Here is a 26,081-nt window from a genome sequence, read left to right on the forward strand (position 1 = left end):
CATGTCTACTTGTGCACTATATCCCATCTGCTCTTCCCAGTTGTTCTTCCCTCAGTCTCTTGCCTCATCAGTGTTAGTCTTTCTACTGGAATCATTCCCAAGGCATGTATAGTCTGTACTTACATTCTGTTACCTCTTCCCATTCTTTCCTGTGCCCAGTCCATTCAGGCTTTTATTATACCGCTACTCCAGAATTGCTCTTGTCAAGGTCACCAGTTGTCTCCACATAACTAAATCAAAATGAATGATTTTTAGTTCTCTTCTTTTTTGACTTTCAGTAACATTTGACACAGTTCATTACTCTCTCCTTCTATAGCATGTTCTTCAGTTGATCTTCAGGATACCATCGTAGCCTGGATTTCATCTTCCATCTCTGGCCACTTTTTCTGATGGTTTCCTAGGCTGGTTATTTTTTTATCTTCCTAACCTACACATGTCAGTATTCCTAGGGCTCAGTCATTGAGCCTTTCGCTTATTTCTCTACACTCATCTCCTTCATGATCTCATCCAGTATCATGGTTTTATATACTATCTATTTGTTGGTATTTTGCTCCATCCCAGACCTGACCTTTGTACTCCTATATCCACCTACTTGCTTGATACCTGATAGGAAATCAAACTTATGTTTTCCAAATTAAACTTCTGATAGTCCCTTCAAACTTACTTCTCCCATCGTCTTCACCATCTTGATTAATAGCCACTCTGATTTACCAGCTCAGGCTAAGAACCTTAAAGTCATCCTTGTACTATTATTAGAAGACTAATAAGCATTTTGGTTCCCTTTCTGTGCTATCCTTAAAATTCCATTTAAAATGGATTTGTTTGGATATCTTTATTGACTTGAAAAGTCTTATTTTGTTCATATTCATGTCTTGTTAGTTTAGAAAATAATTTACGTTACATATTATTGAATAAAGCATCTGTATTATTCCAACCTGTAGTCATAAATGTTTCTGCTTTCCTAGGCTCATTCATGGACATCACTTCTACAAATACCAGTAATAAAAGTGACACTAATATGGAGCAAATTCCTGCAACAAATGATACTATTAAACGCTTAGAATCAAAATTGTTGAAAAATCAGGCAAAGCAACAGGTTTGTTTTGTTACTAAAAGTAAAATTGTGTGATGACCTTACTAGTAGTCATAACTTTATGCTAACTAAAATTAATTATTTGGCATCTTCCATTATACAAGTACTGAGTCTTATTCTTGAAGCAGATAAGAATAGAGACATAAAATGAGATTCTCCTACTGTTTATTACCGATCAAATTGTTTTGTCTTCTGATTATGGCTGCCTTTGCCAACAGCGCAACTCCCTCCCTGTGATGTTCCCTAACTTTAATGGTTAAATATGTAAGATGATTATTTCTTGGTTCTACTACTCAGTTAAAGGAGTTTGTCCTCAGTCTGTCATTTCATACTGTTCAGATTTATTATGTTTTTGCTGTTACTGGTTTAAAAGTATGTTAAGTAGTGATTTTATTCATCTTACATGATACATTTAGGTTAAAGAATAATCGTAGCATTTAACTTCCAACTCTAGTGACTGCCGTTTCCTAAAGGCAGTGTTTGTAGCTTGCTCTTCCTTAGAACCTCCTTTTTCCTTCAGAACAGCACAGAATCTCTAAGAATCTCAGTTGAGGGGCGCCTGGGTGGCGCAGTCGGTTAAGCGTCCGACTTCAGCCAGGTCATGATCTCGCGGTCCGTGAGTTCGAGCCCCGCGTCAGGCTCTGGGCTGATGGCTCAGAGCCTGGAGCCTGTTTCCAATTCTGTGTCTCCCTCTCTCTCTACCCCTCCCCCGTTCATGCTCTGTCTCTCTCTGTCCCAAAAATAAATAAACGTTGAAAAAAAAAAATTTAAAAAAAAAAAGAATCTCAGTTGATATCTTCCTCCTCCTAGGTTGCCCAGGATTTTTAAATTTAAAGAATTTCAATAATTCAAATTGACCTGTAATTTTAACAGAGTGAATCGGGACGTTTAAGCCTGGGAGCTTCCCGTGGGAGCAGCGTGGAGAGCTTGCCCCCCACCTCTGAGGGCAAGAGGATGAGTGCTGACATGTCTGAAATAGAAGCCAGGATTGCTGCGACAACAGGTAAAAAGGAAGTAAAAATCTGCAGAGGAGTGGAAAGAGTAGTTTCAGTTGTTTCACCTATGGCGATGTCAGGGGTTTTTTGTGTTATGAATTTTTTTAAAGCAGGAAGTGGGCTTACAGTAGACTTTCTAAGCTACTAACAATAATTTATGTTTTTCTCCAGTTCCAAATAAGGCAGGTATGACTTGTAAAATTATTTGGATCATAAATTATATTTTTATCAAATGTAATTCAACTCAAACATGAGCTGAACATTTAAGTGGGAAATTGAAATTTTGCCAAAACTAGTATGTTTCAGAGGATTTTGAGTGATTCTACTAGAATTTGTGCTAACTTCACATAATGGCAAATATTTTGTTTTGAAATTAGCAGAAAAATATACTATAGATCCAAGTGTGGTTTGGCTTTACTGTCTGCTCCTTCTCCTTCCGGTAGCAAAAATAGATGAGTGTAATATAAAAGATCACGGTAATTTCATTCAATCTTGGAAAAGTTAGCATTTGAATTCCATTTTTTCACTTCTTAAAATGATTAATTACAGAGGTACTGGTCAGCACAAAAACAGTTACAGTTGACTCTTGAACATTGTAGAAGTTAGGGACATTAACCCGCCATGCAGTCAAAAATCCACATGTAACTTTTGACTACCCCAGAACTTAACCATTAATAACCTACCATTGACCTGAAGCCTTACAATAATACAAACAATTGCTGAACACATATTTTGCATGTTATATGTATTATATACTGTATTCTTAAAATAAGCTAGAGAAAGAAAGTGTTATTAAGAATATTATAAGGGAAATACATTTATAGTACTATACTGTATCTTTTCTTTAATCACATGTAATTGGATACATGCAGTTGAAACTCATGTTGTTCAAGGGTCGTAATACTGGTTTAATTTGTTTTCTTTCCAATTCTTCCAGGAGTAGAGGGGAGCTAATTATAAAAGTAAATACATTTCTTTTGTGGAAAATGTGGAAATGTAAACAAACAACAAAAAACCCACAATTTTCTATAATTGTCCCACTCAGAGAGAAGCATTTAACAATTTTATATATTTACCTCTGGTCTTTTAAGCCATATATGTGTATACATGTGTATTTTCATGTATATTAGCGTATATATTCTTTAACTTAGCTAACCAGGTTCGTGTGTTTTTTGTTTTGTTTTGTTTTTTAGGTATTTTTCTCATTTTTTTTTTCTAAATGGAATATTCTCATTTTGTGTGGAGCTTTTTTCAGAAAGAAGTTTTCCAGAGGAATGTCATACTGTACTTGTCTTCATCTAATTATGATCACTGACTGTATCAGCATTAGAATCAGTTAGATATAGCAGAATATTCAAAATAGCTATGTCTTTAACACCTAAGCTTTTTTTTTTTTTTTTTTAAATAAAGAAATTTGAAGGTAGGCTCCGTGATTGTTAGGCAGCTGAATTTCTCTGTCTCTGTGCCACAAGCCATATTGCGTGACTTGTCTCCTCAAAGACTTTGTGTTGCTGAATAACTATTACAATTCTAGTCATTACATCCACAGTCAGGGCAGCAAGAAAGGAGAATTAGGGGAATGCCAAAGGGTATATGCCCAAGCTCTTTCAAAGATCTTTATCAGAAGTTCCCCCTAACAACTTCCATATATGCCTTTGGCCATCATAATATGGTCAGATGGCTATCAGATGGCTGCACGGGAAAGAAGGATCTGTGATCTTTTATCTGGGAACATTGCTGCCTTGAGTAAAGTCAGAGTTCTGTTGCTAAGAAAGATGGGAAAGACAGAGATTGGAAGGGGACTCGGAGTCTCTGCCACATGGATGAATCTTCATAAATAATCAAGTTGAATGGAGCTCACTAGCCACTAACAAGCCTTCCTGGTCCCTGCGTCATAAGTTTTTTTCTGTCAAGTGAGGGCTTCTCAGTGTAGTGTCAGGTGAATAGCGCACACAGTGACATACCTTCACTCTTGGGGAACCTTTTTCCCTTCAGGGATGTCATTCAAGTTAGATCAGCTAAGTAATGATGGCTAGTGGCATTATTAAGATAATGGCCTTAAAATAAGTGGCATTATTATAGTTTTGTATCTTTGCTAGTGTCAGTTTTCTAGTCAGGTACTGATTTATTATTATTCTTTACAGAAGTGATATTTCACTAGTTAAAAAACAACCACACACATTTAGATTATCTCACTCTCTAAATGTAGAATAGATGCTGTTGAACATCCATTGGATTCATACAATTCAGATTTTTTTTAATGAATTGTCTTACTTTGAAAGATTCGAATTCTCCAGCTTCTAACACTGTTCACATGTAATGGGAATGCACCTTGAACTTTGAAAACTACAGTAAACATTCAGTTTAATAGAAGTATGTGTAAATATTTATATTTATAAAAGCATATACATTTCATTCTTTGATTCAATAATTACTATTTAATCACCGAATTTTACTTTATAGCACACTTCAAGAAACGTCTATCTGGAATATATATTCCTGTGTTTGTGTAATTAAAAAAATATGGCAGCTTATTTCTTTTTAACTCCTCTCTCCCTTCCCACTTTCATCCTAGCTCCCCATTGCTTATCAGTGATTTCACTTAGGTAGATTGTTTCTATGAACATGTTTGAAATTTTGCTTCCTCATTATCCTGCAGCTTTGTTTGTCTTTGTCCTTTTTTTTTTCTCCTAATTAAAACCAGTATGTGACACGTCTTTATTGATAGTTTTCTCCTAAATCACGCCTTTTCCAAGCATGGATGAAAAGTTAGACAGTCCTGCATGCCATTCTGCATGAAGTATTATTAACATAGCTATTTGAAAATTATTCTGTTTTTATAGTTAATCATTTTCTGTGTTACTGTTTGTGGTTGTTTGCATGTATACTGTATATATATGTTTTTGCAGCCTATTCCAAGCCTAAACGGGGCCACCGTAAAACTGCTTCATTTGGCAACATTCTGGATGTCCCTGAGATCGTCATATCAGGTATCAAAGACCACCTGAGTTGGTCTAATAGCTGTGGGACCGGAATAATGATCCCTGGTACTTATAAAATGCTTCTTGCTCCAATCTTTATAGGACATGAAAATAGACACCTGCATACAGTAACTAGGGAGACAGATTGAAAACTATACATTTGTATACAATGAAGCAGGCTTGACAGGATACCTTAAATCTCCAAAAATGAGAGTAAAATAGAAGGCAAAGTAAACCTTTTCACAGAAGGGAGAATGCTAGCCCTGAATTCTGCCATCGTCCTCCCTGCTTTTAAGTGAGCACATGAGCTGAACCAAGACGTTGTTTTCTCTCAGCAGAAAGAGGAAACAACTATTTAAAAATATTTGATGTCCTGGGCTCTTTTCCTTCCTTGGTTTCTCCTTTTTGGACTCTCTTGAGGCTTCCTCTCCAAGCCTCTTTCTGTTGGTAGCAAGTGAAATACGAAGTTGAGAAAAGAGAATTGCTAAATACCATGTTGCCTTGACATAGAAAATAGAAACAGAGTAAAATTAAATGAGATTTGCTGTTTTGCATGGTGTCTTGACAAAGAATCGTGGTCAATTCTGATTCTTATGTGTTATTAGGAGAATCTTTTTGCAAATTACGTGTTTTTATACCTAAGTCACACATGGTACTTCAGTGTCTTAAAATTGGTAAATTGCTTTTATTTCTTCTCATGGTGATAATTTCATAGATGAATCTAAATCACCATTTTTGATAGAAATTTAAATGGCATATATCGGTTAATGTATGTCACCAAAGTGATCCTGTATTCGGGCACCTGGGTTGCTTAGTCAGGCAAGCATCCATCTCTTGATCTCAGTGCAGGTTTCATGAGATCGAGTTGCACATCAGGCTCTGTGCTGATTCTCTCTCCTTCTCTCTTTGCCCCTCCCCACCTCATGTGTACATGCCCTTGCTCCCCCCCCAGAATAAATATATAAACTTAAAATAATATATATATTTTATTTATTCCTCTGCTTTAGGTTTTCCTCCACCTCTTCCCAAAAAGAAACACAGTTTTCCCTACACACTTTCATGGATGTGATTTTGGTGAATTCTTCAGCAGTGTGTATTGCTTGTGATTGTATTTCTAGCATAGCATTGTGGTTGAATATCTAGAGGTCTTTTTCTCCCATAGTAAAATGAAAACAGAATAGACACCATGCCTTTGTTACTTATTATTGATTGTATCAGAGTTATCTGGCACGGTGCCTCACACATTGCATTTAATAAATATGTGCCTATTAACTGAACAAACTATTATTGACCTCCCATGGCTAGGAACTAGGATACATATAAAATCTGTATAAATTATAAATATGTATAATACAGAAATTACACAATTCTTAGGATCCTGGCATTTGGTCTGTATAAGACTATATTAGAGTAATTAATGTTTATTTTTTCAAAGTGATTTATTTTATAATACCACTATTGCTGTTCAGAGAGGAGTTAACCCACTTCTCACATAGTAATTTTATTTATTGAGTCATGGCCTGCTTGCAGAACTTGCAATCATTTTACCTCCATACTAAAAGGTGCTATGTTTAAGGGAGTAATATTTTGACTAAAAAAGTGTCAACATTTAAACTTTTAAACTGTGATTATCATTAATGTTTAAGTGAATCAGGAGAAGTTAGGTAAATGGCAACATAATCTTAATCCATGTCTTAACGAATAAGCATTAACAAATACACACACACATAACGAATGATGTAGCCAGTACTGTACACAATAATGAGGGAGAATGAAGAGAAAGAATAGTCTCAGTGGTTCTCAACCAGAATGAATTTGCTCCTTACAGGATATTTGGCAACATCTGGAAACATTTTTGGTTGTCACAAGTGGCAGGGGGCATATAGTAGGCAGAAGCCCAGGATGCTGCTAAACATCCTACAATGTACCTATCTTCCACAAACCAAGAATTATCCAGCTAAAATGTCAACAGTGGCAAGGCTGAGAAACTGGTTTCACATAGATGCTCTATGTGACTCTAAAGTAGTTTAAATAAAGTACATCATCTTAATTGATGTCCATAGCTGTCTTATAACTGGATTACCAGATAAAATTACAGCCATTTTACAAATGAGGAACTTCGATCAAATGGGTTTTGTGTGGTTTTCCCAGAAACACATAGCTAGGGTCCCAACTTAGATCTGACACCAAATCACATCAATGTTCTCCTCTTTTGTTTGAGTCAGAGAAGATAGAGCAATTCTGCCTTGCTCCTCTTTAGTGTTCACATTAAAGAGAGCTCTTTGGCCAGCAGACCCTCTTTTATGGTAACTGAGTCCTTATGGAGTCAGGAAACTTTAATTCTGCTCTTAATTTGTCAGAGCAACAATGCTGTTCAAATAGAAATGGTATTCATTAATACATTTTATTAAATATTCTTGTTGATCCCCCCCCCAGATATCCAAATATTAACTTAATCAGCTTCGCTTTCTTTAATGAAAGAATATAAGCACTGGAATTAACTACAGTTGGACATAAAAGCGAAACATTAATGTGTTCTTAGGTTTATTTTTAAATTGAATTAAATATGAAAATATAACCCATGCTTTGGGAATATTTCAAATGTCTTACATGGCCATTTTAACTATAAAGGAGGGCATTACTTAATTCCCAAAATTTCTTAGTACCTTCTAGAATGTTTTTTTTCCTCGAAGTCAGTTTCCCACAAGTTCTTTGTGGTATTACAGTGCCTCTTGATATACCCAATCTGGTATTCATTAGCACTGGATCCCAGTTGTAAGCATTTTTTTTAATATAGATTTTTTTTTATCTTATCTGTTATGAATAAGTAGTTTGAATAATAACTTTCCTTTGGCCAAGTGCAGTATACTGAGTCTGATGTACTTCTTGGAATAAACTGCCTCTTTTTCTTTTTCTAATTCTGATTTTTTTTTTTTAAGTTTATAATTTTGAGAGAGAGAAAGAGCAAGAGAAAGTACATGAGCAGGGAGGAGCAGAGAGAGAGGGAGAGAGAGGGAGGATCCTAAGCAGGCTCTGTGCTGGATCCCACAAAACATGAGATCATGACCCAAGCCAAAATCAAGAGTCGAGTGCTTAACTGACTGAGCTATCTAGGCATTCCTGAACTGCCTCTTTTAGTAAGAGTGTTCATCTAAGCATCACAAAAATTTTTATGTGTACTTATTGGCAATATACAAATCTATCTTTTTAAAGTGTATATTGCTTCTTGAATTTTTTTAAAAGTTACCAAGTTTTTAAAATTGTAAAATACACACTGTTAGTCTAAAGAATTTTTTTTTTAAATACATCTTTAGAGTGACTAAAACCCCTAATCTAGTCACAGGTAAACAAATTCAAATCATGTTGTTTGCTTGCTCTTCAGCACTATTTTATACTTGCCATCATTCAAATGAGGAGGAGCAAGCAACCTATGGCTAGCATTTATTTAGTAGTCACTCAGGTCATGCAGAAATGGACCTTTAATACCTCACGAGTTCCTATGGATCAAGCTACACAATTTTCTATACCTCTTCCTGGCCTAGAGCCTGCTTCAGATTCTGTGTCTCCCCTTCTCTCTGCCCTTTCCCCACGTGCTCTGTGTCTCTATCAAAAAATGAATAAACATTTTAAAAAATTTAACAAAAATAAAGCATGGAGTAGGAGAGGAGACTCTGATAGTTATGCAAATTTTGTTTGTGGCTCTAGCTTTGGTAATCAAAAAAGATGAACTATTCTGGAGTCCTTGTGTGAGTAGTTAGAGCACTTCAGGAAATCACCTGTGATAATGCATTTTGAAAGCCACTGAAAAAGGTACTAACAAATCCATACATATATATCCACCTGTAAAAGATTTAATTGAAACATTAGTCTTCTGCACTTCCTTTCTAATATGAAATTCCTTATACATAGTTTATACCAGATTAATTGCTACCCTGAAATGATATATGTTTCCAATATGAGACTGACAAAAGTAAATTTTTCCAAATAAACAGTTTTTATGCTGTTTTACTCAGTACTTCTGAATTTCTTAGTTCAGACTAAATTATACAGCTTGACTTCATTTTAAACACTTGAAAATTCTCATTTATTCTGTAAATAAGAATTTGCCTTAATGTGCTATTTGAGAACCTTGAACAGTGGTACTTTAGTAGTATATGTATTTTAAAGCTAAAATAATACGGCGTAACATTTTAGAATCGTAGAATGCTTTGACCAAAGATGATTTTCTTACATACTGTTTTTAAGGATATATTAAATAATAAAGAATATTGAATATACAAATGTCTTTTAGTCAATCACATAAAATGTTTTTACCCAGGTCCTTGAAGAGCCTGAACTTAATTGATATTTTTTGTTTGTAATATTATTCTTACAGCTGAAAGATCAGGCTCTGAGCTCACAGCTTGCACACGCACTCTCTCACTCTCTTCTCTCTCTCTCTGTCTCTCTCTCTCTCTCAAAAATAAACACTAATAAAAGAGGGGGGGCACCTGCGTGGCTCAGTCGGTTAAGCATTCAACTTCGGCTCAGGTCATGATCTCATGGTTTGTGAGTTCGAGCTCTGCATCTGGCTCTGAGCTGAGAGCTCAGAGCCTGGAGCCTGCTTCAGATTCTGTCCCTCTCTGCCCCTCCCCCACTTGCACTCTGTTTCTCTCTCTGTCTCTCTCTCTCTCAAAGATAAACATTAAACTTGTTTTTTAATTTTTTAAAAGTGAAATTTTAGATGTCCTTATGATTTCAGCTGCATTCAGATATCAAAAATTTAATGAATATTCACTTTTAACTTCAATCAGACACATTTAGTCCTCTATTAGTTGCTTTTCAAGAATATGATGAGTAGTTAAGTAGCATAAGAGGAGTATGGAAAAGCTCAAATATGTTTAACAAACATAAATGGGTAGTTGAGTTTCTAATACTAATGTAAAGTTTTTTTTCTTTTAGAAGTTTCAAATATCTTAGGTAATTGGCAAACAGATGAGGCAGGGTGCAGTAAGGGTTTTGTAGAATGCTGGACAGCTGGAGGCTGATACTGTTCAAGGACCCTTAGGCACTATCTTGCTTTCTCCCATCAGGTTAAGAATATAACCTTTCTAATACTGTATTTGGTTGAAGAATCAGTAGGTACTAATGTTTATAAACATCCTTTAGGGGTGCCTGGGTGGCTCAGTCGATTAAGTGTCCGACTTCAGCTCAGGTCATGATCTCACAGTTTGTGAGTTCGAGCCCCGCGTCGGGCTCTGTGCTGACAGCTCAGAGCCTGGAGCCTGTTTCAGATTCTGTGTCTCCCTCTCTCTCTGACCCTCCCCCGTTCATGCTCTGTCTCTCTCAGTCTCAAAAATAAACGTTAAAAAAAAATTTTTTTTTAATCCTTTAACTGTACGTAGTACATAAATTATTGGTGTAGTTTTTCCCCCGAATAGTGTAGTGCTAATGTGTAGAAACAGTGAGATAAAAAGAAGTAAACTTTTCTAAATCTTTCAAGTTCCTACCTACCTTGGACATATGGTGTCATTAACAGCTGTAAACCTTTGAATTAGGGATTCTGAGGCCCAAGGAGAGCTATGCTGAAATATACCTGCTTCTCCATGTGTAGCCACCTCACCTTCAATGAAATTCTGTATTTGTGCCTAATTAAATAGGAAAGTTCATGTAACCAACCCTAAAGAGAATGTTTAGGTAGTCTCTTTATATTGTATCAAGATCACTTTTTGTAATATAAAAAGTTGATCTCTAACCTAATAATGGTGGTTTATCAGAAAGCAAAACTCATCAATAATACTTTCCTTTGATAGGAGGAAAAAACCCACCCTGAAGGGCATTCCTTCTAAGGAATAAGCCAGAATTTGTAGAAATAAGTAAAAGAAAATGAAATTTGTGGCAGCCTAAATGAGAACATATGTTTTTAAATTACATATTCAGTTTACCATGAAGCAGTGATATAATGCAGTGTAGTGCTATACAATTTTTTAAAATCTTATGTATTTTACACATCAAGAGAACAGTGTCCCACAATTTTCAATATTCAAAACTTATGAATCTCAAATTTTCCAACATTTGGTTAAGAGATGTCTCCAGGAAAATGTAGTGTTGATTTTTACATGAAAAGGGTCTCAGGAAGTTTGGGAGATAGAAAAATAAGAGTAGTTAAGATAAGGAAAACATTGAGCTTACTTAAACCATTAAGAAAAACCACAGAAGTGGCTGTCTGGGAAGGACTCTGTTCAAATACCAGTTCAGGAAATAAGTTGTACTTATAAGAGCAGCTTTTTGAAGAGACTGATTCTGTTTTTGTGACATTATTGTAAAAACAACTGAATTGACCTATAAGCTATTTCAACTGCCCTTTCTTTTTTTTGGGGGGGGGGAATGTAGGTCTTATGATGGGCTAGGGATGTAGCTGTTTTGTTTTGTTGCTGTTACTTAGAAAAGTTGTTCTAAAAAAATATCACTTGTTCTCTATCATAAGTCATGAAAGTTCCGGAACTTATTACACAATGAATACTCAGGACATCATTGGCAGGATTCAGATTCCTTGATCAGGCATCTGTTGACATCATATTGGCCCTCGATTCTACTTTTTTTTCATTAATACTACCATGTGTAATATAGGTATGTACAGTTCAAAGAACCATAAAAAAATGTAAAATAAGAGAGTTTCTAAATTAGTATTTAGTTGCAAAGAAAATTCAGCATTAAGTTAAATTTACTAAGAACACACCCAGTGTTCATTTGCAATAATAGTTTTATTTTTTTACATTCATATTTCTAAAACTTAAAAACAATATTGGAGCAACAAGTATTTATTGATTGCAGTCCTTTTTTGCTTTGTCTAAACTATTTGCCAGATGGTTTCTACCATGGTTATGCTAATTAAAATGCATTGCCTAATATTGCTTGCTTTGACTCATGTTTTAGCTTGAAGATTTCTCATTTTATGGCATTTGTTAACTGTGTCACCTCTTATTTACCCTACTTCCTTAAAAGTTTTTATTCCCCTTCTACCCCCACCTAGATTTGATTTTGTTTTTGGTGTTATTGTAGTAGTGATGTAATGATTTTTAGACACATGTGCTGGGTGGTTCCTGAGATTCACAAATGTTGCTAATCTGAAAAGAGAATTCCAGACACTTTTACAAGCCTGTCTCATCTAGGCTAATTTTAGAATGATTGTGTTGAATGAAATGTGCCTAAAATTGCTTATTACTCATGGTGGTGGGATCTTTTTGTCCCCGGGAAAAGGGGGTAGTTAAAAATTATCACAAAAGTATATTAGTGTGCCTGATTCAATAAAAGTGCTATTTTTTTTGTTATTTTAATTCGTATTCAAAAGTTGGAACTTGGAATAAAATGGAATTTGGAGTAAATTTGAGCTAAAATTATGCAAAGAATTCTAAAACATAGCTTAAAATGAAAAAAAAAGTGATGATGTCCTTATAAATTTGAGTTGGCTATAAACTTGAGTTTTTATGCTTACTGCATGTATTACTGCATTAAACATTATTCTTTTGTAAGGTCCTTTTAGTTTACATGCAAAATAATAATGGAGTCGTATGGATTAAGATGCTAAGTTATATTGCTGATTGGTTTAAAATAAGAAACTTAGGATTAGAGAAATATAAAATTATAAGAACAAATTCTGTCTGCTAATCAGGCCAGAACTGTTAGAGCGCATGTTCTGAGTGCTGCCTCCTCGCTAAGAAATTATATAATATAGCTTTCAGAGTCAAAAGAATTTTGAGTATTGTGTCAGCTGTTACAATATTTTGGTGTTTCCTTTTAGACAGCTGATCTCTCATCTTGGATATACCATATAAACAGCCCTATTCCTAAATAAAAGTGCTGAGTGAAGCTATTGCTTAATTCATTCTATTTTGCTAAAAACTTACATTTGTAGAATTTTTTCATAAGCTGATTTTTAGATTAAATTATTATTTGCATGGAAGTTCCTAAAGCAAGATTAACACAATAGCCCAATATACAACTTTCAACAAGCTGTATATTTGAAAATGGAATGAGAGTCATTGATTTTCAGTAGGAAATTAAGAGTTGTTCTCCAATAATAAATTGCTGGGTTCTGACAAAGACTAATGGGATTAAGTAAGTGTGACTCTGTAATAAGTTTAAGCCTAAGCATCTTTTTTGGCCTTGAATGAACAAGGTACTGCTGTTGGTTAAAGTCAGTCACATCATACAACCTGCTGGCTAGCTGTCTTGCTGTAGAAACTGTAACGTAAGACCCTTGAAATAGATGCCATCATCAGCCCTGGCCCACAAGCATTTATCTATTTAAATACATGACAGAAGATGGTGCAAGAGAGTTCAGCAGCTATTCGTGTGGTAGGAGTGGTTATTGTATTAGAACCTACTTTATTGTAGACCGGCAATTTTTGAGTTAAAACTCTACAGCTGTTTCTCTTCCTTTCCTTACATCATTCTCTTTTCTCTTTTTTTTTTTAAGCAATAAACTCACTTAATTATTTTTCCCACAAACATTTTGTGTAGATCCAAGGAGCAACAAATTCCAACTTCCTACATAGCAGTAGCAACCTTGTTATCTGTTTGAATAGATCTCAGTATTCTATTTTTTTTTTTTTAATCTTTTAAAAGGCAACGGACAGCCAAGACGTAGGTCCATCCAAGACTTGACTGTTACTGGAACAGAACCTGGTCAGGTAAGACTTGACATTTGAATTCTCTGTCTTTGAAGGAGAATAATGGGCAGAAGTTAAGAATTAACTATAATATATATACAGTGCAAAAGTAATTTTATGAGTTCACCTAAAATTGTGGTAGAAAAGTTCATTGGCACTTGAATTTAAATACTTAGGAGAAAAAAGTATAGATCCCATTATTAGGTTAACTTGAAGGATAATTTATCAAACTAAGTTAATTAATTCAATAGTGCTCCATGTATATTATATGGTTTTTATATATGATTTAATAAGGAAGTATCAACTGTGTAATACAACACTTTGTCATTATCCCTGTCTCTAAAGTGAATCATAGTGACTCCTTTTTAGCAATAAGGTCAAAAAGATTTTTTTTACTAATTATTTTACTATAATTACTAATACTTACTAATAAATATTTCCGCAACAAAATGTCACTCCTGTAGCATCACATAAGGCACTAACATACCTAGATGACTCTAACATCTTTCATTTTTGTAATATCCACTGGATTTTTATTTTTGTGAAATATGCTTAAGACTGTTTACTAAGCACATGGGTAAATTCTAGAAAGGCTTCTATCACACTTGCTAAGAGTTTCTTCATCTTACATTTCTGGATGCTCTTCTGAACTCCTCTTACCTTTTTATCACTTTCTTTCAAAATGATCCAGACAGTGCTATAAGTTAAACCATTAGTGACTAGTACAGACTTTTAACCAACAAGTATATAAAAGTGGCAGCTCAGCCATTGTTTTTTCTGTTATTCAGATCAATAGACTTGACATATGTAATTTATATATTTTTAAAATGAACGAGAATTACGAGGTATTTGTTGATTTGTTTTCAGTTGTGTTCAAATAAATTTTATGAGTATGCCATATATCTGAAGTCATAAAAATAATCACATAGTGCATATTTATGTAAAATTACAGTATTATATATTATAAACAAAGTGATTTAACTTATGGTAAAATGTACTGGTACCTTTCATTCCAGAAAGGTGTTTTATTACTACTTCATTTTTTATAAATCTTTTAAATTTTAGAGAATCTTTGTAGTCATTAATAAAAATTTGAAAGCCCTTTATAGCCATCAACTTAACTAACACAAACCACTTGAGATATTTAAATGATAAAGATCCTTGATCTTCATTTATATCTGGAAATATTTTTATTTCTCACAATGCCTATACACACACACATACATTAAACATATATGTTAACTTATTATATATGATAGTAAGTGACCCTAAATCTGAAGGTATTGTAAATGAATACAGTCATTTTATTTTACTTAATTTATTTTATTTTATCTTATCTTATTTTATTTTATTTTATTTTATTTTATTTTATTTTATTTTATTTTATTTTATTTTATTTTATTTTATGACTTTTTCTGTATATCTGCTTTTATGAAACTCCAGAACTTTTGGATGAAATTTCCCACTTTCTCCCCCTCAAATACGTCAAGTATTAATGAGGGCATTTAGTAACAGATAGTTCAGCCTCTGGTATTTGCTTTGATTCCTCAGAGGCTTGATGAGCTCAGCCTTTTAAACTCTGTTTACTATTGCCATTGATATTCCAGTTATGAGAAATTATAGCCAAGTGTTCTCCCTTCAACTGGGAATGAGAAGCCTGCTCTAAGGCAATTCAGGAGCATCTGCTAGTGCAAGTGCTTTTCTCTGTGCTCAACAGTAATGGCATTGGCTGTAATTCAGGACTGACCTCACCAACAGCAAGCCTTCCTTATTTCCTCTTAAGTTTTATATTTCTTGAGATTATGATTGTTAACCCTTTTCATTTACAAGACCTTCAGTAGGAAAACCCTGGAACTGAGACACACTGTGGTTGTTTGATAGTCATTTGCCTGAATTGTCACAGACCGCTATAGATTTCGAGTGAGGGGGAATTTGGGGTGGCAGTGCAACCTGTTCTAAGACAGATGATATGTAGCCATTGTACAGCCAGTTTTTAATATTGATCAACTCTTTCAAAATTATTTAAGTGTTATAAACTTAAAATGTCAGTTTGGAATGAGGATGGCAAATAATAATCCTAATGATTAGAAAATCCTAAACATTTTCCCCTGAAATGTTTAATGGCAAATGACCATTAAATGTTTTTAATTACTCATGAAAATAACATTCATTATATGAAAAGAAAAGTATGCACAATCTGGATTTTCAGAATTGAAGGTATACTTCTTTTTAAAGTCTGGCTACACAGTGATAAAACATACATGGGAGGTTTTGGTTGGTTGGTTGGTTGGTTGGTTTTAGCCATGGAAATTGATAAAGAACATGAAGAAAAGAATTTGCCCACCCCGTATAGTCATCAGAGGAAGAGAGAAAACTTATTAATAAAATTTAAGATTACATCTTATACAGAAAAGTAAAGTGAGTAGAGTTTATACTTTGGAGCTTGATTCAAGACTGACCTTAGAGCATCTGGGTGTCCCAGTCATCTGACTTCAGCTCAGGTTATGATCTCATGGTTTGTGAATTTGAGTCCTACATCGGGTGAGCTCGAGCCCTGCTTCGAGTAAGCCCTGCTTCAGGTAAGCACGAGCCCTGCATCAGATGAGCACCAGCCCCACTTCTCTCTTTCTCTCCCTCTATCTCTCTCTCTCCCTCCCACTCTCCCTCCCTTCCTCTCCCTCTCTCTTTTCTCTGTCTGCCCTTCGCTCATTTGTGCCCTCTCTCAAAAAAAAAAAAAAAAAAAAAAAAAAAAAAAAAAAAAACAACTTAAAATCACTTAGACTTTATATCCGTAAATTAAAATTAAATTGGTTTTTTTCATACTGCCATTTCTCTTGAGTGGAACAGTGAATGAAGCAAGCTTCTGAATTAAAGGTAGTTGTGAGTATTTGTGTAAAATATTGCATCCTTACAACTTACTTTTAAATTAATTCAGGTTTGTATTAAATCAGGAAACTTATTAAGCACGTATAATGGATCTGGCATCTTAGATACTTTGAAAACATACTGAGAAGGAAATCAGCAGCCCCAGGATGTCTAGGGACTGATCTGACACTGAGGCCTCAAGTACTGTTATAGAATCTGGACATAATAATTTCTCAGAACACCAGTAGACAGTGTTATGCTGAGACCATGATAAGATGAGGCAAAACAAGAACATATAATGTTGTCTCAGCACAGACAAAACCAAGGTCGCTGTGGCACACACAAAATACCAAACATTGCCTTCTAGCTGATGTGAGTGACTACTTTACCAGCTGCAGCTTTATCCTCACTCTAGTCTGCCTTCCCTGTAGAATTGCCTCTGCTTTCTGACAGTAGCCAATCTAGAGTGAACCCCTCCTTCCTTGGAGCCTGCCCCCAAATCTATAAGCTGTCTCTCAAACCCTCTCAGAGAGACCCCACAGTCCCCTATAGTGAGCACTGTGCTTCATTGCAATGAATGTTAAGCCCATTGCATCCCACCATGGGTATGTTCCTGGTGGTCTTTGGCTAGGAAACATTGACAATCCTAAGAAGGCCTAGCCCCCTGATGTTTTTGGGCACATCAGACTTATGCCCAGATCAATTAGAGAACTATAGTAGTAACAGCCACCATTTATTTGTTGTGCACCAACTTTGTGCCAGTCAGGCCTTTATGTTATTTAAATCTTAACCCTGTAAATTTGGTACTTTTTATTTTCCTCATTTTGCAGATGAATCAACTGAGGGCTAGAGAAACATTCCTAAATGTCTTCCCTTGTACTGCCAGTAATGGGTATAACCAAGTTATGAATCCAGATTGATTCCAGAACACACAAACTACGCTGCCTTCTGTCTTGCATGCAAAACTGCATGTATTGTGTGCTAACGTAATCCTACATCTCTTCCATTTCAAGTGTTTTGACTTCCAGTAGTCTGCATCATGATTACTAATTTAAGTAGTTTTCAGTGATGATGAGTTTTAGCTTTACCATATTATTGAGCAAGGTCAGTCCACCTTGATAATAAATTTCTACAGATGGCTGCACAAATTTATTTTTTATACATCTGGGTGAGCCTTTCTATGTTTTACTAAAATTAAATATTTTCATGTATGTCTGCATGTCCTTTCTAGAGTTGTATCCAATATAGATCTGTTTTCAAGATGTCTCTTGGAGGGGGCAGCAGTCAGTAAAAATCACAACTGCAAGATGATGTGATTATGATACTTAGAGAACTAGGCATGCTGTATTTTTATATGGACTTTAAAATCTACTTTTATTAGTCAGATATATACCTCAAGGCAAGCTCTTTAATTTTCCTGAGGTTTAGCAATCTTATGTACCAGCGGGGACCATAACACTCACCCCATGCGGTTCTTACAACATGCGAAAGTACCAGACACACTGTAGATGTTTAGTAATGTATACCCACCTCCCCATAGTATACTTCCCAGGGTACTTACCACTTCCTTGCTCTTACTATAGTATATTTTTGTTTTGGTTTAGTTTTTTGGTTTTGGGGGCTTTTTTTGGGGGGGGGCACTTTTTTAATTCAAGTTAAGTTAACCTACAATGTAGTCTTGGCTTCAGGAGTAGAACCCAGTGATTCATCTCTTACATCCCAAAAAGTGCCCTCCTTAATGGCCATCACCCATTTAACCCATCCCCCCACCAACCGCCCCTCCAGCAACCCTCAGTTTGTTCTCTGTGTTTAAGAGTCTCTTACGGTTTGCCTCCCTCACTGTTTTTATCTTATTGTACCTTCCCTTCCCCTGTGTTCATCTGTTGAGTTTCTCAGATTCCATACATGTCTCACTATAGTATATTACTATCCAGAAATAAAACAAAAATAGCACTAAGAAAGAAGTAAAATCCCATTGGCATTCAATTATTTATATATTAAAGAGAAGCTTCTGTTAAGGATCATAGAAAGTATTTGCCTTAAAGACCTAATTTAATCACATATCAATTGTTATTTATTCAAGGGATATAATTTATTATACTACTTCTTTATCCTCAGTCTGCATCTCCGTCAGGATAATTTTCTGTTAAAGGTCTAAATCAGAGACTTACTTAATAGTTTTAAATAATTACTGGTTCAGGGGCGCCTGGGTGGCTCAGTTGGTTGAACGTCTGACTTTGGCTCAGGTCATGATCTTGCTTGGTTTGTGAGTTTGAGCTCCACATCACGCTCTGTGCTGACAACTCAGAGCCTGGAGCCTCCTTCAGATTCTGTGTCTCCCTCTCTCTCTGCCCCTCCCATGCTCATGCTCTGTCTCTCTCTGTCTCTCAATAATAAATAAATGTTTAAAAAATTTTAAATAATTCCTGGTTCATAGTACACCTTTCTCTTGGAGAATTTAAAGACCAAAAGACCATATAAGAATAATAAAATTCTAAAATTTCCTTAATGGATTTCCTTATAGTGAAGCTAGAATTAGACTGAGCCTATACCTTCAGATTAGAAAGAATGTTATCAGTATCACCTGTCATGTATGGATTTAATTGAATTATCTGTGACTGCTATAATGGAGGAAGTACCCTTGTAAAACCACATCACCAACTTGATACCCATTTCTTTTTAATGTTTATATTATTCAGATGTTAGTTCAGCAAAATTATTGTATAAATCACTATTTAATCTCTGTGTTTTGTGTTTGTATAATCTTAGCAAGTAAGAAAAGTTCTGAGAGTTTTAAATAGCTTTTAAATTTCAGTCTAAATAGTATCTCTGGCCATAAATTCTTATAAAAATATTTTCCCAGTCGTTCAGGTGAGACATAAAAAGCAAAGCTTTATTTTTGTCTGTAAAATAATTCCCAATTCCTTTTTATAAATATAGCGATAAAGTTCTGGGCAAAGTCCAATTCTGTTTCATATCCACTGATGGTAATTTGCCCTCTGGTTTAATTTTGGGTTAGTATTCTTTTGCTGCCTTAAATTGCACTGTGGCATTTCTGAACTCCCGTAACCACTTTCATATCCAATCCTGTGGTAAGTCAAGTTTTTCTATCTCGCTTAAACTTTATAGTTTGTATAAGAATAAAGTAATTGTAAATATCCTGAAGGAAGGAGGAACCCAAATGAGTTTTAATAGTTTGAGAGCATATATAATCGTAAGAATTTCACCAGTGATTTTTTTAATAGCTACTATAAAATAAGACTATACCTTAGTTTGCAAGCAGTAACATAACTTTAATCCATAAAATCGTTTGATTTTTTTCATTGTCAAATATTACCTGATCCTCTTACTTATATCTTGTATTTTTCAGGTGTTCAAAAAGTACAGTTATGGCTTGTTTTTAAATATTTCTTTCGTTTTTTAATATGAACATTTTAGCATATTGTTATTCTTTGAGATACCAATTTCTTGAAATAGGAAGGCTTACTTAGTTAATTTAAGGATATAAATTTACCTCATGTCTTTTTGTAGTTTTAAGGAAAGACTAGTTTTGAAACTTGACTTAAGAATATTAGTCTTATTTCTTCGTTTTTATAGCCATAGGAAATCTCAAGTAGAACAAATGATTATGCACCTAGGGTGCTAAATGTTCTTGGAAAGTAGAGAGTGAAAAATAAATGAGTAGCAAAGGATTCTCCTGGGAAAGATTTAAACTTAAGGAATACGGTACTATAATTTGTACTAGGTCCAGATAGGAATATGTGTTTTAACATGACAAATGGTCAGTGGCTTTTTAAAAAATTTTTTTTTAATGTTTATTTATTTTTGAGACAGAGAGACAGAGCATGAACAGGGGAGGGTCAGAGAGAGAGGGAGACACAGAAGCCGAAGCAGGCTCCAGGCTCTGAGCTGTCAGCACAGAGCCCGACACAGGGCTCGAACTCAACAGACCATGAGATCATTACCTGAGCCGAAGTCGGAAGCTCAACTGAGCCACCCAGGTGCCCTGCTTTTTTTTTTTTTTTTTTTAATACAAATTCATTCTTATCTTTTGTAAGCCCAAGTCTTACTTATACTGTATCTTGTTTAATTTCTCATAACTTATATTGAGTCTCACGTGTCCACAAGCACTTGTATTTATTTCTCCTCTTAAAATGTTAAAGTAAGAATATTAGCACAAAATTAGATTGACTCTGAAACCCCCCTCTGCCAGCATTTTGAAGAAAAATTGTTCTTGGTTTATAATAGAAATTATAACTATGGTCAAATCATTTTATCCTTAAGTCATCAAAACTTTCTTTTAGTCACAGAAGGTTTAAAGAACTCGTGAGTAATGTCATAGAGTCTGTACTTGTTTTACCAAGGGTAACAACTTCCTAAGAGGAAGAGTTACATATTTCATCACTGGTTCTCTTTGGTGTGTATTCTAATTCTCCTGAGTACAAAAGGTAAACGAGTCTAAACACCCATCTTATATCTGAGTGCTAACAGTTTATGTTATCATTTTATTCAGTGAGTATTTATTATGTAGTTACTGTATATTCAGCAATATCCTAAATCCTGGGGAATACAAAATAAAAGTATACATGATTTCTCCCCTTAGGATATTATAATGCTTTTGAGGAATAGCAACCTTTGAGGGTAATATAAACTATTTCCAGCTCAAGTTTAAGTTTATGTAGTAGCAGACTATAAATACAGCCAAACTTCAAAGGAGAAGAATGTCTTTGTGATAGGAATTAGTCACTAAATATGTTTTATAGAAAGAACTGTGATTTTGATCTTGAGAGGGAATTGTTAGGTGCTGCAAGTGCACTCATATATTCCTATCTTGTGATACAACCTAATTATCATTCATTTAGTGAGCATTTTTATCGTGTCAAGAACCCCTTCAGGTACTTTATTTCATTTGATTTTTTACAAACTGATGAAGTGGGTAATACTGTCCTCATTTTACTGTTGAGTCTTAGAGGTTAAATAACCTAAAGCCACAGTGCTAATGAATGGCAAGCTAAAGACTCCAGTTCTGGGTTGTATTGTCTCCAGTGTCTGACTTCTTAAACTATTACTACTACTTCTCATCCACACTTGACAAATGAGCTTAAGGGCTGAGTTACTCAAGTTTACACAGCGATCAATGGCAGAACTGGGATTTAAGCCCAGGTCTGCAAAATATATTTAGACTAAATCATGTGAGTTTGCTGATATTTTGATGTTTAAAAATGTCAGTTTTGGAGCTCCTGGGTGGCTCAGTCAGTTAAGCGTCCAACTTCAGCTCAGATCATGGTCTTGTAGTTTGTGAGTTCAAGCCCTGCATCAGGCTATCTGCTGTTAGCACAGACCCTGCTTTGGGTTCTGTCCCCCTCTCTCTGTGCCCCTCCCCTGCTTGTGTGCGCTTGCTCGCTTGCGCTCTCTCTCTCTCAAAAATAAACATTTTTTTTAAAAAGTCAGTTTCATATAGTCCAGTTTTCATACTTGGTCTTTGCACTAGACCATATAATCCTTGGATGAATATGGAGTCAAGATTAAAAACAGGGAGAGAAAGAGGGGCATAAGGAATTGTCAGAGTAGAGATCATCTGGATAAGGTAAAACCTGCCAGTGGAGGGTCAGGAATGCCAGGGTGAAAATTTCAGAATTATTCCATAACAACCAGTAAATGAACATTTTGTACTTTACACACTGCTAGAATAAAGCAATCTTCAAACACAGGGTCTGGCTTTGTGCTCAAAGAACCAAGAATATAACAAGAATGAGCATTTATTGTGGAAGGGACTCTGAGGTGAGCCTTACAGAATGGAGAGGAATTAGCAAGGAGGAGAGAACAGAATGAGTATTGTTGTACACAGGGCACCTTTGTAAGTGTGGCATGCATAAACTAAGGTTTTGGAAAAGACTGGTCAGATAATTGAGTTGAAAATTGTTTATGGTATAGAAAAGCTTTTTGGAATTTCAGTAGGTACCCAAGATGAGAGTAACATTCCACCAGTCATTTCTTCAATTATTTTATGATTATTTCCGAACTTGTTATAAAAGTGCCTTTTATTTTTAGTACCCTCAATTCATTGTGAGTTGTCAAAACTTAAAATAACAGAACGTTAGCAGTGAATGATACACTAAAAGTCATCACATCTTTAACCCAGCCCCAACCCCTCTGTAGATAAAGGAGGCTTCTTGAAATAAACTAAATCAGACATTGTACTATAATTAGAATTCACATTGCTAATTTCTACTCAAGGGTACTTTCCACTGCTGTATTGCCCCTCGTTTTACTTAATGCAGTCTTTGAGTGTTTTACTTTTTTTTTTTTTTCTAATGTTCATTCATTTCTTGAGAGAGACAGACAGAGTGTGAGCAGGGGTGGGGCAGAGAGAGAGAGGGAGACACAGAATCCAAAGCAGACTCCAGGCTCTGAGCTGCCAGCACAGAGTCCAATGTGGGGCTCGAACTTACAAACCGTGAGATCGTGACCTGAGCCGAAGTCAGATGCCCAACCAACTGAGCCACCCAGGCAGCCCTTTTGAGTGTTTTTCTGTGTTTACATATTGAAATTGGACATAAGGTTCTTCATGAATGTATGTGCTTTTTATGTTTTACTTTGTATATGTATAACTCCATATTCTTTTTTGTGTCTTCTGTAGGGTATTCACTAACACTTCAAGAAAAACAGGTGCTTTTAAAAAAAAGATTCTTATAAAATCCATTTTAGTTCATATGTCCTTTGAGAGTTTTTAATATATGAAATAACAATACATAGATAAGAATATATGAATATGTAAGTTGCGAGAGCTGATAATAAAATGGACACTCATGAATCCACCATACAGCTTAGGAAATGTAACATGATCGATGCCTAGGAGTCTTTTCTTTGTATTCCTTGCCTGTGGCCTCCCTGTCATCTACCAGCCTACAGTACCATTTTCTCTCAGACCACGTTTCTAGACTTTTTATAAATATCTCCGGTTAAGAAATTATCTTCTCTTAAATGGAATTTAAGTTTGTTAAATGTAGTTTCATAGATGGCTGTTAAATTTTGTCAAATGCCTTTTTATATATCTATTGAGAATTTTCTCCTTTAATCTGTTAATATAATGAATTGGATTAATAGAATTCCTATCATCAAGTGGCCTTTGCATTTGTGGGATACCCTCAATTTTTCAAATTATTTTTATTGTCTTTACATTGCCAAATTTCATTTGCTAGTGTAATTTTTAGGACTTTTAACTTTGCACGTATTTTCATCAGTGAGGTTAGCTAGTAGTATTTCTTATTCTATTGTTTCTTAATCAGGTTTATTGCTTTCACAGAATGAGTCAAGAAGTGTTTCTTTTTTCTAGAATAATTTCTTTAAGATGGAAAGCGATATTTTCTTGATTGTTTGATAGAACTCAACTGTAAAATCTTCTGTGTTTGGGGTTTTCTTTAATGTGTAGAAATTTTGGTGATTTATATATTTTTTGGAATTTGTTACACTTGATTTTTTTTGTTTTATTTTTAATTTACTAACCACCAAATTTTTGTAGTATTCTCATTTTTATTTTGTTATCGGGGGGGGGACTGATAACTTTGTTCTTTTTCTAACTTTGTAAGTTAAATGTCTATCTTGTAAATTGTCACTACTTCTGATTTTTTTCATCTAAATATTTAGAATTAAATATTTTTCTCCAAGTGCATCTTTAGTTGCATCCCACAGGTTTTACTGTGTTCCATGGTAAAAATCACTTACTTTCTCATTTCCACTTTGTTTTCTTTGACCAGTGAGTTATTTAGAAGTATTTTTAAATGTCTAAACAGGGGCGCCTGGGTGGCTCAGTCGGTTGAGCGTACAACTTCGGCTCAGGTCATGATCTCACAGTCTGTGAGTTGGAGCCCTGTGTCGGACTCTGTGCTGAGAGCTCGGAGCCTGGAGCCTGCGTCAGATTCTGTGTCTCCCTCTCCCTCTGCCCTTCCCCTGCTCATGCTCTGTCTCTCTCTGTTTCAAAAATAAATAAAAATATTAAAAAAAAATTTTTTTAATGTCTAAACATGAGATTTTTAAGGTTAATTTTGAATCAGTACAAAAATACATGGTTTATATAATAATTTTTTTAACTTTTTTGAGATTTGCTTTATAGTTTAGTACATGATCAGTTTTCATAAATGTTCCATGGTGCTTAAAAAGAATGCATATTCTCCAATTTTTAGTCATATCTTTTTGTTTAGATCAAGCTTGCTTTTTTTGGAGTTCAGGTTTCACTAGTGTTATATGTATTTTTTTTTTTTTGGTCTGCTTTTTTTTTTTATTAAATTATTTTTTTAATGTTTATTTATATTTTTTGAGACAGAGAGAGATAGAGCATGAACGGGGGAGGGTCAGAGAGAGGGAGACACAGAATCTGAAACAGGCTCCAGGCTCTGGGCTGTCAGCACAGAGCCCGATGCAGGGCTCGAACTCACAGACTGCGACATCATGACCTGAGCTGAAGTCGGCCGCCCAACCGACTGAGCCACCCAGGCACCCCTGGTCTGCTTTTATAAAATATTTACAGAGGAGTATTAAAATATCTCATGATAATGGTGAATATGTCCCTTTCTCCTTGCAGTTTTATTGCTTTATCTATTTGGAAGCGATATATAGATACAGCATGTAGTATAATAGGTAGAGCACATAAGTTTTGAATTGTTGTTACATAGTGAATTGACTCATTTATCATTTTATCTCCTTCTCTAATCATTTTTTTTTTTTTTTGCCCTAAAACATATCCTCTCTCATATAATATAGCTGAAAAACTTTATTTTGGGTAGTTTTGCCTGATTATCCTTTTTTATCCTTTAACTTCCTGTTTTCTCTATCTCTGTTAGATCTAATTCTCATAAACAATGTTTAATCTAGCCTGACACTCTGATTTTTTTAAATATCTTAACTGAAGAGTTTAATCCATTTATATTATCGATAAGTTTGCTCCTCCTTATTTTATGCTTTCTTTTTTCTCTTTTTTTCTCCTTTTTTGCCTTCCTTTGAATTGAACAAATACATTTCTCATTCCATTATTTGTCTTTCTTATTTGGAGTCATATGTATTATGTTTTGTAACTACCTGAGAAACTTTAACACTCATACTGAACCTAAAGTTAACATCTTTATTCTTATTCTCAACAATATAAGCATTTTTAAAGCATTCCTTATTTTGCTTATGCTTTTGTTCAGTTTTTAGTTCCATCTTATTTATTTTTTGCTTGGTAATTTTGTAAATTAGTCATGTTTCCATTGTTTAATATTTTCTGTGTATAGATTCTTCCTTGTGTTTACCAACATTCCTGATTGTAACTAGGCCCTTCCATCAGAGAAAAACTTTTCTTACCCCTAAAGTTCATGCTTTAGATATTGTTATAAGAGTATATGGATAGTAGACTCCCTTTTTGCTTGTCTAAGAACGTTATTTTGACCTCATTCTTTACATTTTTGTTGCCTAACCTATTCTAAGTTGGCAGTTAATCTCTTTTTGCAGTTTAAAGATA

At 34.8% G+C, this 26,081-nt stretch overlaps 1 protein-coding gene across 6 annotated transcripts in view; it reads left to right on the forward strand.

The window, feature by feature from the left end:
• MAP3K7 (mitogen-activated protein kinase kinase kinase 7) overlaps positions 1 to 26,081 on the forward strand; it is an 85,097-nt gene that overhangs the window by 42,233 nt on the left and 16,783 nt on the right. For 5 of the 6 annotated variants that reach the window (XR_006966141.1, XR_006966144.1, XR_006966142.1 and 2 more), the window contains exons 10-13: positions 966 to 1,096; positions 1,967 to 2,096; positions 4,998 to 5,078; positions 13,677 to 13,741. Coding sequence is in view for 2 of the 6 variants with exons in the window: in XM_047101801.1 (XP_046957757.1) it covers positions 966 to 1,096; positions 1,967 to 2,096; positions 4,998 to 5,078; positions 13,677 to 13,741 (407 nt within the window). In the remaining 4 variants the exon portion in view is untranslated. The remainder of the gene's footprint in view (positions 1 to 965; positions 1,097 to 1,966; positions 2,097 to 4,997; positions 5,079 to 13,676; positions 13,742 to 26,081) is intronic. The other variant, XM_047101803.1, reaches the window with a different exon arrangement.

The sequence above is a fragment of the Lynx rufus genome, unplaced genomic scaffold (genome assembly GCF_022079265.1).
Source record: "Lynx rufus isolate CCGP_SWC_20201006 ecotype Redwood Valley unplaced genomic scaffold, mLynRuf1.p SCAF_6, whole genome shotgun sequence".
Lineage (NCBI taxonomy): Eukaryota > Metazoa > Chordata > Mammalia > Carnivora > Felidae > Lynx > Lynx rufus.